This window comes from Vulpes vulpes, unplaced genomic scaffold (assembly GCF_048418805.1).
Source record: "Vulpes vulpes isolate BD-2025 unplaced genomic scaffold, VulVul3 u000000710, whole genome shotgun sequence".
Classification (NCBI taxonomy): Eukaryota; Metazoa; Chordata; class Mammalia; order Carnivora; family Canidae; genus Vulpes; species Vulpes vulpes.
Window position 1 is genome coordinate 429,246 of NW_027325790.1, and position 14,427 is coordinate 443,672.

Genomic DNA, 14,427 nt, shown 5'->3' on the forward strand with positions numbered 1-14,427 from the left:
CATAGTTGTTTGTGGAGGGGTAAGTGGGAAAGCAATAGGATCCTATACGGTGGGAGTCTGAAGTATCTACTTCATGCGATTTACTTGTAACTTCCAAACCTGGGAGGCTATTCTTGGATGTACAATTTCTACTTTACAATGGAATGATGCTGGGTACATTCAACTTTATGACTTGTTTTAAGCCACCCAGTTTGTTGTAATTTGTTATAGGAGCCCTAGGAAGTGAATACAGCTATCTATTTCTTTCCTGTGGATCTGATTATCATTTAATCCTTGTTCTAAATCCCTGCAGGGTCAAATCACTTGGCTCCTAGGGATTTTTATTATAACTCTGCTCTCTTTTTCTCTAATGGTTAAACTTCACCCCTTGGCTCTTAGCATTTGTGATCACATTATTTCTATCAAATCGGGTTATCAAATTCCATTACAGCATGCCCACTGTCATCTCCAGCCTGTAGGGAACCACCACCAAGAACTTTTCAAGGATGCTGGTAATCCAGTCATGACTGCATTTCTTAATGCCTTGGTGAAGATCCTCTTGTGGAACACTGCCACCTCCAAGAGGTATCTGAGAAAGTCATATATAATATCCCTTCCACCTCAATCCATTTTCCTGAGTAATGTTTTCGAGGGAAGTTCTTGGATTTTGAGCTCATTGATAAACATCACTTTTGAGTCCAGGCTTCAGTTAACATATCTAGCAATTCCTGGGGCCTCAAACTAACAGATTAAATCCTGAATTCTAGGCAAGCACATGAATTTGGCGTGATACAATCTTTTGTTTTGTCCTTTTTGGCCTAATAGTCTTAGAATAAACTCTTACACATGTCCCCCTGACTCTTGATAAAAATTGACAACTCTTTCAGTATATAGGTCAACTCATACCAGACCCTACCTTGCTGTTCTTCCCCACCACATCCTCACCTTAGCATAAGATTTAGCCTGGGGGCACACTTAACTGACAGTATCAGTTAAGCCTTACAGGCTCCAGACTTAATCCTCAGCCACATCTGCCATGTAAACACAGGAGAAAAGTAATTTCTATAGAGTTGTCATAAAGGTTTTCTGAATTTCTTTTTTTTTTAAAGATTTTAATTATTTTTCATGAGACACACAGTGAGAGAGGCAGAGGGAGAAGCAGGCTCCCTGCAGGGAGCCTGATGCGGGACTTGATCCCAGGACCACCCAGGTGTCCCAGGTTTTCTGAATTTCTATCTGGGCCTCCTGTTGGACCTTCGAGGCTTTCAATTTATCCTTTTCCTTAAGAACCCTTCCTGATGTAACAAATAACATCCTATGACACAATCTGTGTCATCAAAGTGACTAACTGGCTCAGCCATTTGATCTCACTATGCTTATCCTCCACATATACCTCGTTCTATGCCACCACTTGTGATATTTTGAGCAATCAGGATGCTACCACATGCTGCATATTACCAGTGTCCTATTTCCCCCTGGCAAGGAGGTTATCCATATGTTCTTCAAATATGTGAGCAGCCCAAGCCTAGTATCCATTTTAAAGTCTGTTTGCTTGGATCGTTCCTGGTACCAATTACTGTTTTTTCAGAGTCTATCAGGCACACTCAAAGTGGTTAATTTGAGAAGTATTTAGAAAAGGGTTGTTTACAAAGCAAAGGGCACTGTTTAAGGAAATCAAAATGAAAAAATGAAGCACCTTGAACCTAGCTATAAAAGAAAGCAATTCACCCATCAGCTGAAGGAGACAAGAGAAGGAATGAATCTCAGAATTCAAAGAGAGCTACAGAGTAGAAGGCCTGACCATACAACCAGACATACGGTCTTAGGCAGATACATGCAGTCACTGACAATAATAGATCAAAAACATCTACGTGAAGCAGAAAGCATATCATTTCTTCCCGGAGAAGTCAGGGGAATAAACACCCAACCTCGGTCTGTCTTTCAGACCTCAAATGGCCTGCTGATGCTTCCCAATGACCGAATGCACCTGGAGGATATTATTCATTGATGCTCTGCCTAAAGAGCAGACTCTCGGGGCGCAAAGCAGAGAAGGGTGGAAGGCAGATCTGAAGAAGCAAACGAAGACTATCCAGCAAAAGCCATTTTTTAATCTTTTAATATATCTTAAAATTTTATTTGCTAATATTTTGTTTAGGATTTTTGCATCTATAATCATTGTGAAGTCGGCCTCTTTCTCATACTGTCCTTGTCAAATTTTGATGTCAAGGATGTCTTGACTTCAAGAATTGGGGAGTACTCACTCTTTTTCTATTCCTTAGAAGACTATCTATAGAATTAGAAATCTCTGTACTTTCAATGCTCAGTTGTGACACAAGACAATTGTACCTGCATTATCCATTGGGCAAAGCATGTCACATAATCCTGCCTCATTTCAAGACGGTGAAGAATTGCAATCAGTCACCCAGTGCTCCTGGAAGGAGAAAAGAAACATTTTCTACCTCTTGACTGACTTCTCTTTTTCTCATTTTTAAAGTTATCTAGGTCAACAACTACGAAGGGTCCAAGATGCTACCCAATTACAAGTTAACAAATTTGCCTGTCAGAATTTCATAGAGAACAGAGGAAGACATGAGACTCCTGGGTCAGAGATGAAGCACAATTTATTGTTCACAGAAAAAGCAGCAGGCAAAATATCAGTATTTTGCCCTAATTCCCCCCGGGTGATACAAAGTCTGGATGACATAGGCACATGCAGTGAGATTCTTTGCAGGGTGGAAATCCTGGGCTTAGAGACTCTGAATTATTTATAGTGAACACTAAATACTATCCCTATCTTCCAAGACTGCTTGCTATACAAACAACCTTCAAAATAAGTCTGAAAAAAAGAACTACCATTTCTGCTCAAAAGACATGTAGAAGTTCAAGAAACCTAAGAATTGTTTTTCAAGTGACTTTTTTTTTAAACTTATTTTTGTATCTAACAGAGATAAATTATTCATTTATATTGTGAATAATAATTTATCAATATAAAGTAACTCCCTTGAAATTAATATCACCAACACTTTTTGTTATCTGCTTATATTTGACTATTACAATTTTATAAATTATCATACTTTTAACACTCTATAGGTCATTTCATTTGGGGTGTATATCTGGTACACAGCATTTAGTTCACTCTTGATACAACATGAAAATAACTATCTTTTGCTAGAGAACTATCTGAATTGAAGCACTGTGATATTTTTAACCTGGTTTTTCTCTTACATGTGCTTCTTCCTTCTGCTAACCTTAGAAAACAAAAACCCAAACCCTTTATCTCACAATAGTTCTCATTTGTCATTCCCCTTTTCTCTCTGAAATGCGTTTATAATTCCATCTTCATTCTACTAGCAGTTGCCTTTAAATTTTTAAACTATATATTTAGATACCCATTTTCCTGCCTACCTGTTGTCCCTTCTTCCATTAAAAAGACTTGGATACTTCTATCCCTCTGAACCTTCCTATAGTAGACATTTTATTGGAGTAGCTAGGGTATTATTTTTGTAGGTTGATTTTTTTTTTGCAGTGTAGATTTTCATTTGAGGAATTATTTTTTTTCATTACATTGTTTCATAACCATACAAATGATCATTTGCAAAGGATCTTGAGGCTGTAGTGCTGTTATTTCTCCTATATCAACCCCTTACCTATTTCCACAGTTTTAAGATTGGCTGGAGGACAGAATGGGTACACAGAAATTCATGATATGCTTTCTGTTTAATAACGTCTTTATGATGTCTTCACAAATATTTGCCTCACAGTAAAATTCTTAGGTCATTTTTTTTTACCCGCAAAATTCAAAATCCTTCAATAGAAATGTTCCTCCCTTCTGACATTTAGTGTTGGGGAAGATAAATCTATGATGTTGCTATTGATTTTATTTTCTTGTGGTTAACTTTTCCTCTCCAACTTGAATGCTTATAGAATTTGTCCAATATTCTTGAGTATTGAACAGACTAATTTCTATAACTACATTTAACCAGAAATACCATGAAATTGTGTCTATATGTGTCTCTATATAAATTTCCCAGCACTTGGTAGATTCTTTACACAACTAAGGTTATATATCTTCCTAGCTTAGGAAAACTGGCTTTAAATCTCTCTTTACCAATTGTTTCTCCTTTTCTACTCCATTCCAGACTCATGTTATTTCTAGTGTTGACAGATTAAAATTATTAAACATTATTTTTGGTCACCTACTTCATTAATTTGTCCTTTTCCTCTAAGTTCTAGGGAGCAATCTTGAGCTAATCCATCAAATCTCTGGATTAGCTTCATCTTTTTTTTTTTTTTAATTTTTATTTATTTATGATAGTCACAGAGAGAGAGAGAGAGAGAGGAAGAGGCAAAGACACAGGCAGAGGGAGAAGCAGGCTCCATGCACTGGGAGCCCAACGTGGGATTCGATCCCGGGTCTCCAGGATCGCACCCTGGGCCAAAGGCAGGCACTAAACCGCTGCGCCACCCAGAGATCCCTAGCTTCATCTTTAAAGCCCCAAATCTGCTGTTTGTTGCTATTTATGCATTGCTTTTGGTAGTTTAGCAATTGTTTATCTTGTATAATAGCAATTCTTCCCAGTATTTTTTTTCCAAAGGATGAAAAGTGCTATCAAATATCCTTAACATGAATCAAGAAATTTGATAAGTGACTATTTGTTCTCATTCCTCAGAAGGGTCTTTTTTTTATTTCTGAAACTCTATCTACCGACTATTTATCAGCTTATTTTTATAATTTGAAGATATAAAATTTTGTCCTATTATATGTATTGCTTAGGTGTCTATCTGTATAATACAGTCCTCATAAAGGTGAAAGAAGGAAACACGTTCTCTTTTTTATTTTTATTTTTTTAAAGATTTTACTTATCTATTCATGAGAGACACACAGAGAGGCAAAGACCCAGGCAGAGGGAGAAGCAGGCTCCCTCCCTGCAGGGAACCCAATGTAGGACTCGATCGATCAGGTCTCCAGGATCAGGCCCTGGGTTGCAGGTGACACTAAACCGCTGAGCCACCGGGGCTGCCCTGGAAACACTTTCTATAGCTTCATTTGTTAGTGGGCCAAGGGAAGTACGGTCATCAGGTTATAAACTCGAAGAATGAGGATACTACAGAGGCAGGAGAACCAACTGCTAAACAAGCTGTTGCTTGCCAGATGGCTAGAGTTAGGACTTTATTGAGTAGCAACCTGTCTTTTCCCCCCACAGATGTCCCTGTAGCCAGATACATCTTCTAGCCCCTTCTGCTGTGGATTTTTAGATAGTTGTATAAAATGAGAACTGTAGTTCCAGAAGGACTGAAAGGCATTTCCCAGAATATGGGGGAAAGTCTGTGTGCTGTTGAGCTGTTTGCCCCCTAAGTGGTTATTCTCCTAGTGCTGAAGGTACTGCCCCTTTCCATACATGAATTCAATTGCTCTAGCTGGTCCACCCCCCTTAGCTGCATTCCACAATCTTCCATACTAGGAGCAAATGCTGTCTAGTCAGTTGCTTCATCCCTAGGGTACATAGAGGAATTCTCACAGACCGTTATTGGTCCCTATCTGAAAATTTCTACCTTGAAGCTTGCCTCCCCAGCTCTTCCTTCTCCAAGGACATTCTCCTAAACTGCTTTGTGAAAATCACTTACATTCCAGGGCAAACCCACTGTTGTCTGTGTTAAATTGTTACCTGTTCATTAGTGATTGGAATGCTCCCCAATGTAACCCTATTGGTAAGTTACTATTTAGAAGGGTCCCAGAATGTCTAAATTGTCTATGAAAATCTGAAAATAACAGCACCATACCACTTCCCTCCTTTATGTTTATTTCCTTTAAAAATAACCACCAAGTGCCATGCTTTTGCTAAATAAAAAATAATTGTAGATATCCTAGAAAAGATGTTGTTGAAATATTGGCAAATATTGATATAGAACCAATATTATTACTGAGATTGAATTCCTTAAACCCGAAACTGAAGAAAACAGCTCATTAATTACTGATTGGAATTAGGAGAAAAATTACCTCACCTCCCTCTCTCTCTCTCTCTCGAATTATGTTGCGTGGGTGAGAAATACTACCCCTTGAGTTATAGAGTTTCACTTTAAATTCTTTCTTTCTAGCAAAATATCTTCTATTTAGCCATCCAGATCCACTATCACCACTGTCTACTCCACTCTTTGCCCTGAAACTGCATGAATTATGAAAACAAAATTCTATTTCTCCTACTTTCCTTCTGGGTTCTATCAATGGAAAATGCAAGCAGGAGACTGGAGAAAGGGAGAGTGTAAAATTATGAAGTATTTATTTCTCCAGTTCATGAGACCACCTAGGGTTGACTATCCCTTGACAGTTGGTTTCTGATCCTCAGTTATCTCCCTTACACTGAGCATTCTCAGACCTCTCCCTCCCCAGGTTTATTTGAGACTAGAGGTAGAAACAGCTTATCTCATATTGGCCCTGCGTTGCTGTATTATTCCTTTAGTTTCCTTAAATACTGTCCTCACTTTATAGTAAGTCCCTTTGTAAATACACTGTTCTTGAATTTTCCTAATTTGAATGTGCCATCAACTCCCTGTTCAGATGGACTCACACACTGCGCTCATCACTGTAGGTCTCTGACATGCATGTGGTCAAGGTAATTCCTTCAGCTTACTGGGGAAAGGGACTGTTACAGTTTGCCTAACCAAGTTTATCCTTCCTACACAATGTCATCATTGCCTCACTGAGAGTTTTTCCTCCTAGATAGAAGATAATTCTACTGTTTACCCTGTTTTCCAGCATAGAATGCATTTGTTTGTTTGTTTATAAATAACCCCAGTTGTTTTACCAGGATTTTAGGAAGGATTGAAGGTAAAAGTAGAAAATAAAAAGTGAGGATTCAAACTGCTATATTAAAACATAGCATCTTAAAAAAAAAACAGCATCTTTTATCCTACCTGTATAGATTTTTAAAAAAGAAAATTTTATGTTTCCTCTCATCCACATACTGACTATTCTTCTATAACTACATTTAACCTAAAATAAATTACTTGAGCCAAAAGCTAAACCAGCTTTTGTTTGCTGGTTTTATAGTGGGCACTTGAAATTCTTAAAAATTTTAGTGTGAAAATATGGAAAATAAAATATTCTCTTTACCTTAAAATATAATTCAGGAACAAAACAGTATTTCAATTTTCACTAATTATCTAACAATAAAGCATTACATATGGATGTTTTGTCTTCATACCACTTATGATACCATGAGAAACAAAAAACAATTAAAATCAATTAAAAGATAAAATTCTATTTCCATAATGTATAGCCTCTGTATTCCTCTGTTAGCAGTGGATAAAAATGCTGATCCTCAAATACTCCTGGATCTTCTAGGGACTGGGCCTCTGGGCCACTATAATCTTAGGAGTTGTTTCTGAGTGATATTTTTTTCTGATCTCATCTATTTCACCATCATCAAGTATAAATGAAGCCAGCACTGGAATGTGAGAAAAGTAGTTCTTAGCCAGGATATGTTTGTGTTTGATCTTGTGAATAAACAAGGGTTCATATCCCTGAAAAGAAAAGAAAAATCAAATTCTATTAAATGTCATAGATATACTTTACCAGGTTAACACACACACACACACACACACACACACACACACACACACGCATGCACACTTTCTTATCCCAGAAAGCCTTTGCTTACCCATTCTTTCAGCCCAGAACGCTGCTACTACTCCATCATCTTTCAGGGCTCTGCTCCTAGGACACTACAAACCCGAGGCCTTTCCTGACTTTCTTTCTGACCTCTGAACACAAATTAATTCCTCCTTCCTTACTTACTTGCAAGTACTTTTATGAATTTTAACTGTAATATTTAATTCGTTCAGCCTTCAATTTCACTATCTGCTTGAAAGTGTCTCCATTATAAGGAATACTCCTTTGAAGGTTCAAACTGAGCCTTTATTATTATTATTATTCATGAGAGACACAGAGAGAGAGAGAGAGAGAGGCAGAGACACAGGCAGAGGGAGCAGCAGGCTCCATGCAGGGAGCGACCTGGGACTCGATCCCAGGACCCCGGGGTCACACCCTGGGCTGAAGGCGGCGCTCAACCACTGAGGCCCCCCCCCCCCCAAACTGAGTCTTTTTCATGTAAGCATCTGTCAACACCATCAAAAACCAAAATTTTTGAATGAATGATCTTGTCACCTTGGTTCCCTCTTTAAATCTACTTTAACACTGATACAATTAACAACTTTTGACTGAGTTATTTTTTCTATAATGAGTACTATCTCCACGGTCCAAAACAAAGATCATGACAGCATTCTGACAGTATAAACCTTCCTTTGCTCCTCCTCCTACCACCCTAGATTCCCACCTCAGGAGTTCATTCTAGTCTTCTAAATAGAAAATAACCTTTCTGCCTTTATCAAGACTCTGTATCTTTCCATTTTTATTCTTTATTTTTAAAGATTTTATTTATTTATTCATGAGAGACACACAGAGAGAGAGAGAGGCTGAACCCAGGCAGAGGGAGCAGCAGGCTCCGTGCAGGGATCCCTACCTGGGACTCGATCCAGGACCCTGGGGTCATGCCCTGGGCTGAAGGCAGATAATCAACCACTGGACCACCCAGGTGTCCCTCCAATTCTATTCTTAATGTTTAGGCTTCTTGTCCCTACACAGCTAGAACAGTACTTGATCTTTTTCTGTTATGTAGCATTGCCACGGTATAGATCACGTGTTTTCTAATGAGAGTGGCGGACTGCTGGCTGCCAGCCCAATACTCATTCTCTCTACCATTGGTATGTAGAGGCCCGATTTTGCACAAGGGCCTGAATTTGTATTTTGTGATGTGCTCAGCTTTCCCGCCTTTATTCTAGCTAGGGGTAGCATGTGACAAGTTTCAGGCCATTATACACACATGCATATATAACAGAAAGCATTGGACAAAGCTTACAAGAAAGCTTTTTAAGAGAATATAGGAGTTGATGCAGCTATTTTATCTCTAAGAGTCCACAAGCATGAGAATGAAAGTCAAAAGTTAAATACAGATGAAGAAAAAGTCGGAGGGCCTGGGTTTCTGGGAGCACTGTGGAACTACCATCCAGACCCCAGACTGCCACCATCTGGACTTCCTGCTTGATATGGAAACTATCTTCACATTTGATTAAGTCATTATAAGTTGTTTAGTCTGTTATTTGCAACCAAACTTGAATACAACTGAAACTGAAGAATTGTGTCCATTACACGTCCTTGTTTTTCTCCAAGCACTTAGCACAGTATGTGGCACATTAAAAAAAAAAAAAAAAAAATTCTGGTTGAATTAATAAATACCATCTATTTCCTTTATTAATCTTAATTGACCCTTCTTTTCAACCAAATCACAAACATGACTCGTACCTTCTCCTAAAACTAGTTTTCTAAAGGGAAGGCACCCCTCACTAAAGGTCCCTCCAGTGTCAAAACAAAGGTAAACAAGAGAAAAGGAGAAAAGGAGCCAAAGCAAACGATACTCTGGCAGAGAGTATCAGGTAGGAGTATTCAGGCTTATCTTAAGTTTCCTTTCTACAGACATATTTACTAAGTCAAAATACTCATCCTTTGCACTATCTATGTCCTACCACTCCTTAGGCCTCATTTCACTAAAAAAAAAAAAAAAAAAAAAGGACATATTTCTACATATTTCTGTTATGCAACAGTAAATTCTACATGTACAGAACTTTATAGGTTTTCAAAGCACCTTTATAGAATAGCAAATTAATCATTAAAGGTAAGACAAGCACATTATGGTACATAAGGCAAAGGAACAATCCTCAACTTTTAAAGAATAATATGGAAAGATATCCAATACATATTATCCCCTTTTCCTATTATCCTCTTTTTACAGATGAGAAAATCAGAGCACTGAGACACTTGCAAATTTGCTCAACTTATCCCAGCTCATAAGTAACAGAGCCAGAATTAAACCAGGGCTGCTCCGATCCTCTGTATTGATTCCATGTTTTTAGCTAACCGTTATACAAATTTATGAAGCCAAGATGGTTAGTGACAGAGATGGGGACATACTGGGTCGGGTCTCCTTACTTTAAATCCACTGTTTTCCTACTGTGACCAGTGTGCACACCACGGGAACCTGCTCTGCCTCATTTCCAGTTCAGAGAACAGCAGTCTTTTCCCATGCTTTTCCTATAACTTGTGTCATGACTGCAGGGAGCCAAGATTATTTTAAAATTTGAATATTTTTTTACTTACTGAGAAAGCAAATATCTCTGTGCATTAAGGAAACTCTAGAAATGTTTTAACTTGTGGCAAGACATAACCTATTCTTTAACGAGGCTGAATATTGATACTTAAGGGATTATACTAGTCCAAAATAATAAAAAGACAGTATTTTTTTAGATTATCTGGTTGAGAACCTTAGCTCTATTTATAGAAATTCAGTAAGATCGGCAGCCTGAAATTAGAAATGCATGTGAATAGAACATTTAATTTGATACTGCAGTAATTTGATTAAATACACAAAGGGAGTGTGTGGATTAATTGAAGCAGTAGAGTATCAGCTTTGGGAATGAACTGCAATCCCACTATGGGTCCTGGATGAAATAATATTGTAGTGTTGGCTATGCTTCCAGTGATTAAATATTTATGAAGCAGCTTAGTTTACTAAATATAATATTTAACACAGTTTCAATTTCATGCTGCTCTTTCTTTCGATCCCTAGAGTGAAATTTTTCTAAGCCTGGCTTCTACTGGAAAATTATTTTAAAAAGCTAAAATTTTAACTAGTTTCTCCTCTTTTATACCTTCTCATTCCCCAATAAAAAGACAAGCAGGAAATAGCAACATTCAAAATGACTATTATATTTGAAGTCATTTCTTTATTTTCTCTTAAATGACATTTTGCATGAAATTAATAGTTGAGAAATTTAATCAGTAGAAGGCAGAGAATCAGCTTCAGCTTTTGGGATCCCAAGCTTGCTCAGTGTAAGTGAAACTCTCTGATGAACTCAATTCTGCTCATCAAAATGTTTTACAGATTTCATCTTGTAAGTTACTAAAATTAAATGGTATTGAATTTTTATAGTCCTTTCCCCACTTCTAGTCAGTTGAGAGAAAATGAAAAATGGAGCCTCAGGCCTCAGAATCATACTCCATCAGTATGATTGCCATTTAACGCACACGATTCTCAACAAAATTTGAGAATTTAGTGTGCTAGGCAGACTCATGATGGCTAATCAAAGAAGGGCAGATTCTAGATTATTAATATATATCTGGTATTTCATTTATTCATTCAACAAATACTTATTAAACCCCTAGTCTGTGACATGCACTGATGTGGTATATACAGACAGGTGTAAGCTAAATAAAATCCTCGCCTTCGTGGAATTTGCCGTGGAATGACATGCTTGAACTTGCTGTTATTAGCAGAGGGTGGTATCAAGTTTAGATACCTGTAAGATGTTCAGATCTCTTATCTTGTCCTTTTCTGTGCTTTTTAATCTTAATCTCAGCCACACATACCATCCACAGATTTTGTTACTATTATTCATGTTGTTTCTTAATCCAATGGAAGTATTTAAGTTATGCATGGAATGCAGTAAAAGGCAGTAAAGTTACCCTCTAATATTTTCAAGGATTAAATTATTTCCTCAGATAAAGTCCCACTCTCTTACCTCCTCAATACTTGTTAGCTTGAGATGAGCAACACCTTCGTCTTTGGTAAGAAGAATGCAGTTCCAGGGGGACCATTCCAAAGACCGATCCCACCTGACCAGGACCAGATCATTGAGATCATTCCAGGCGCTGAGCACTGACTGGGAAGCCCAGATGTTCTCTACCAGGTACTGAATGTCTTGTAGCTACATGTCAAAACAAGTTTGAAAAAAAAAATGTTTTTTTTCTAAATATAATATTTCTTTAAGATTATTATTTGGGGAGATAATTTAGTTTGTTTTTTAAAAGAGGAACATTATTCGTGAAGCTTTCAATGCTTCTTCTAGCTTATTTTTCACCAAATCTCTGCCCCCTGCGCCCGAGCTGCAGGAGCAGTTTCGCAGTCACGAGGGCATCTTCAGCTCCCAGGGTTCCTCCCATTTGCTAATCTTACCTTCCCTGTCTGGTATTCAGTGCTTTTCAAATGCATTTACACTGTCTTTATCTTCATCCTAACCCTCAATCTCAGGGTGACTGTAGGTCATTTATATCCTTTTACAAATGAAGAAATTGATATTTGATAAAGATTAAGCAATTTGCTTAGTGTTATTAAAAAGATTTGTCCTTTTAATGAAAAAAGAAAGGAAATGGGGGAAATGAAGTAACCGCTTAAAAACTTAATAAATTTAAATCACAGTAGCTAAAACTCTAGGAGTGACTTTTTAGCATGAGGTCTGCATACACAAACCTAAAACTGCTGGAGGGGCAAGCTTCGCAAGGTATAGGCATAAACAAAAGGAGCCTTATCTTCAAAGGCTTCTGTGGAAAAGCAGGAACCTTCCAGTAAACTCTGCCCCGACTGGCACCCGGACTGCTCCTACCTGCATCAGGAAAGCAATTTTGGGGTCATCTTCGTAACGGGCTTCTGCAGAGTGCAGCCGCCGGAGTAAGCACTTGAGCTTCAGGAAGGACTGTCGCTGCCGGGCCTCCTGGCCCAGGGCGGAGCAGCGGCGACACGGGCGCCCGTGGGGTGGAGGCCCGGGCCCGGCCGAGGCCGCGAACTCCGTGCGGGGCAGGTAGAGCCGGCAGCTGCGGCAGAAGTCCACCTTCTTAGAAAACATCAGCGGGTCTTGAGGGACCTAAAGAGTAGAAAACAACAACAGAAGTTAAGAAAACCATAAAAGTCAGGCCAAATACACCAACCACACGGGAGGCACTAGGGCTAACTTACCTTAGAATGAGATAAAAAGTTGGTTTATTTGTAAAGTCCTGTTTTCCCTTAACTTCCTATTCTACACAAAATTTAAATTCAAGCAGCATTCATTTACCCTGGCACAATGTTAAGAAATCTGCCTTATTTTTTAAAAGAATTGAGATCTTTGGTGTTTTGCTACATTCATGTCACAGGCAATAGCTAGATTCACATGACTAAGTGTTTTCCTCATTTCATTTATCTTAACACTAAATTTGGATTGGCTCAATGATCAATGGCAAAACTTGAAACTGCATCATATAGTAGTTCTATTTTTAATTTTTTGAGGAACTGCCACACTGTTTTCTATAACGACTGTACCAATTTAAATTTCAGGGAACAGAGCACAAGGGTTCCCTCTTCTCCGCATCCTTGCCAACACTTGTTATTTCTTGTCTTTTTGATACTAGTCATTCTGACGGGTGTAAGAGGATATCTCACCGTGGTATTGATTTGCATTTCCCCGATGATTAGTGATGTGGAGCATTTTTTCAAGTACATGTTGGCCATTTGTATGTCTTCTTTGAGAAAACGTCTATTTTGGTCTTTTTTCCATTTTTAAATTGGGTTAAAATTATTTTGCTATGGAGTTGTATAAGTTCCTTTTTTTTGGATATTAACTCACCACATGTATGATTTGCAAATATTTTTTTCCCATTCTGTAGGTTGCCTTTCATTTTGTTGATTGTTTCTTCTCTGTGCAGAAGGTTTTCAGTTTGATACAATCCCATTTGTCTATTTTTGCTTCTGTCAGCTTTGCTTTTGATATCATAACCAAAAAATTATTGCTAAGGTCAATGTCAATAAGATTTTCCCTATATTTCCTTCTAGTAGTATTAAGGCCTTATATTTACATCTTTAACCTATTTTGAGTTGATTTTTGTATGTGGTGTGAGATAAAGGTTGATCTTTTTTTTTTTTTTTTTTCCATGTGGCTATCCAATTTTCAACCCAGTTAGTAAAGAAACTATCCTTTCCCCATTGCATGTTCTTAGCTCCTTTGTGAGTTTATTTCTGGGCTTTCTATTTTGTGGCATTGATCTATGTGTTTGTTTTTATGCTAGTGCCATACTGTTCAAGCTTTGGAATATAGTTTGAAATCAGGAAGCATGATGCCTCCAGCTTTGTTCTTTCTCTTGATTACTTTGGCTATACGGGATCTTTTGTGGTTCCATACAAATTTTAGGATTTTTTTTTCTATTTCTGTGAAAAATGCCATTGGAATTTGATAGGGATTGTTTTAAATGTATAGATAACTTTGGGTAGTATGAACATTTTAACAATATTAATTCTTCCAAAAAGATTTCTTAAGTACAAAATAAATGCCAAAAGCATGATCCATTTCAAAAATGGATAAATTTACCTTCATTGAAATAAAAAACAAACAAACATCTGCTCTGTTAAAGATACCATTAAGAGAATGAGAAGACAAGCTAAAGACTGAGGGAAAATATTTGCAAATCACATATCTTACAAAATTCAGTAATGAGAAAATAACTCAATGTTAAGAAGGGGGGTGGTGGTAAAAGATATGTGCATATACTTCATCAAAAAGTCATATGGCTGGCAGAAAAGATGCATGAAA

General features: G+C 37.7%; 1 protein-coding gene across 4 annotated transcripts in view; it reads right to left on the bottom strand.

The window, feature by feature from the left end:
- Positions 1 to 2,582: 2,582 nt before the first annotated feature.
- The window catches only part of LOC112912776 (IQ motif and ubiquitin-like domain-containing protein), a 53,262-nt gene continuing 41,417 nt past the window's right edge, over positions 2,583 to 14,427 (bottom strand). For all 4 annotated transcript variants that reach the window (XM_072745602.1, XM_072745604.1, XM_072745605.1 and 1 more), the window contains 3 exons: positions 12,472 to 12,729; positions 11,611 to 11,796; positions 2,583 to 7,500 (listed from right to left, as the gene is read on the bottom strand). In XM_072745602.1, coding sequence (XP_072601703.1) covers positions 7,318 to 7,500; positions 11,611 to 11,796; positions 12,472 to 12,729 — 627 coding nt within the window. In that variant the 3' untranslated portion in view covers positions 2,583 to 7,317. The remainder of the gene's footprint in view (positions 7,501 to 11,610; positions 11,797 to 12,471; positions 12,730 to 14,427) is intronic.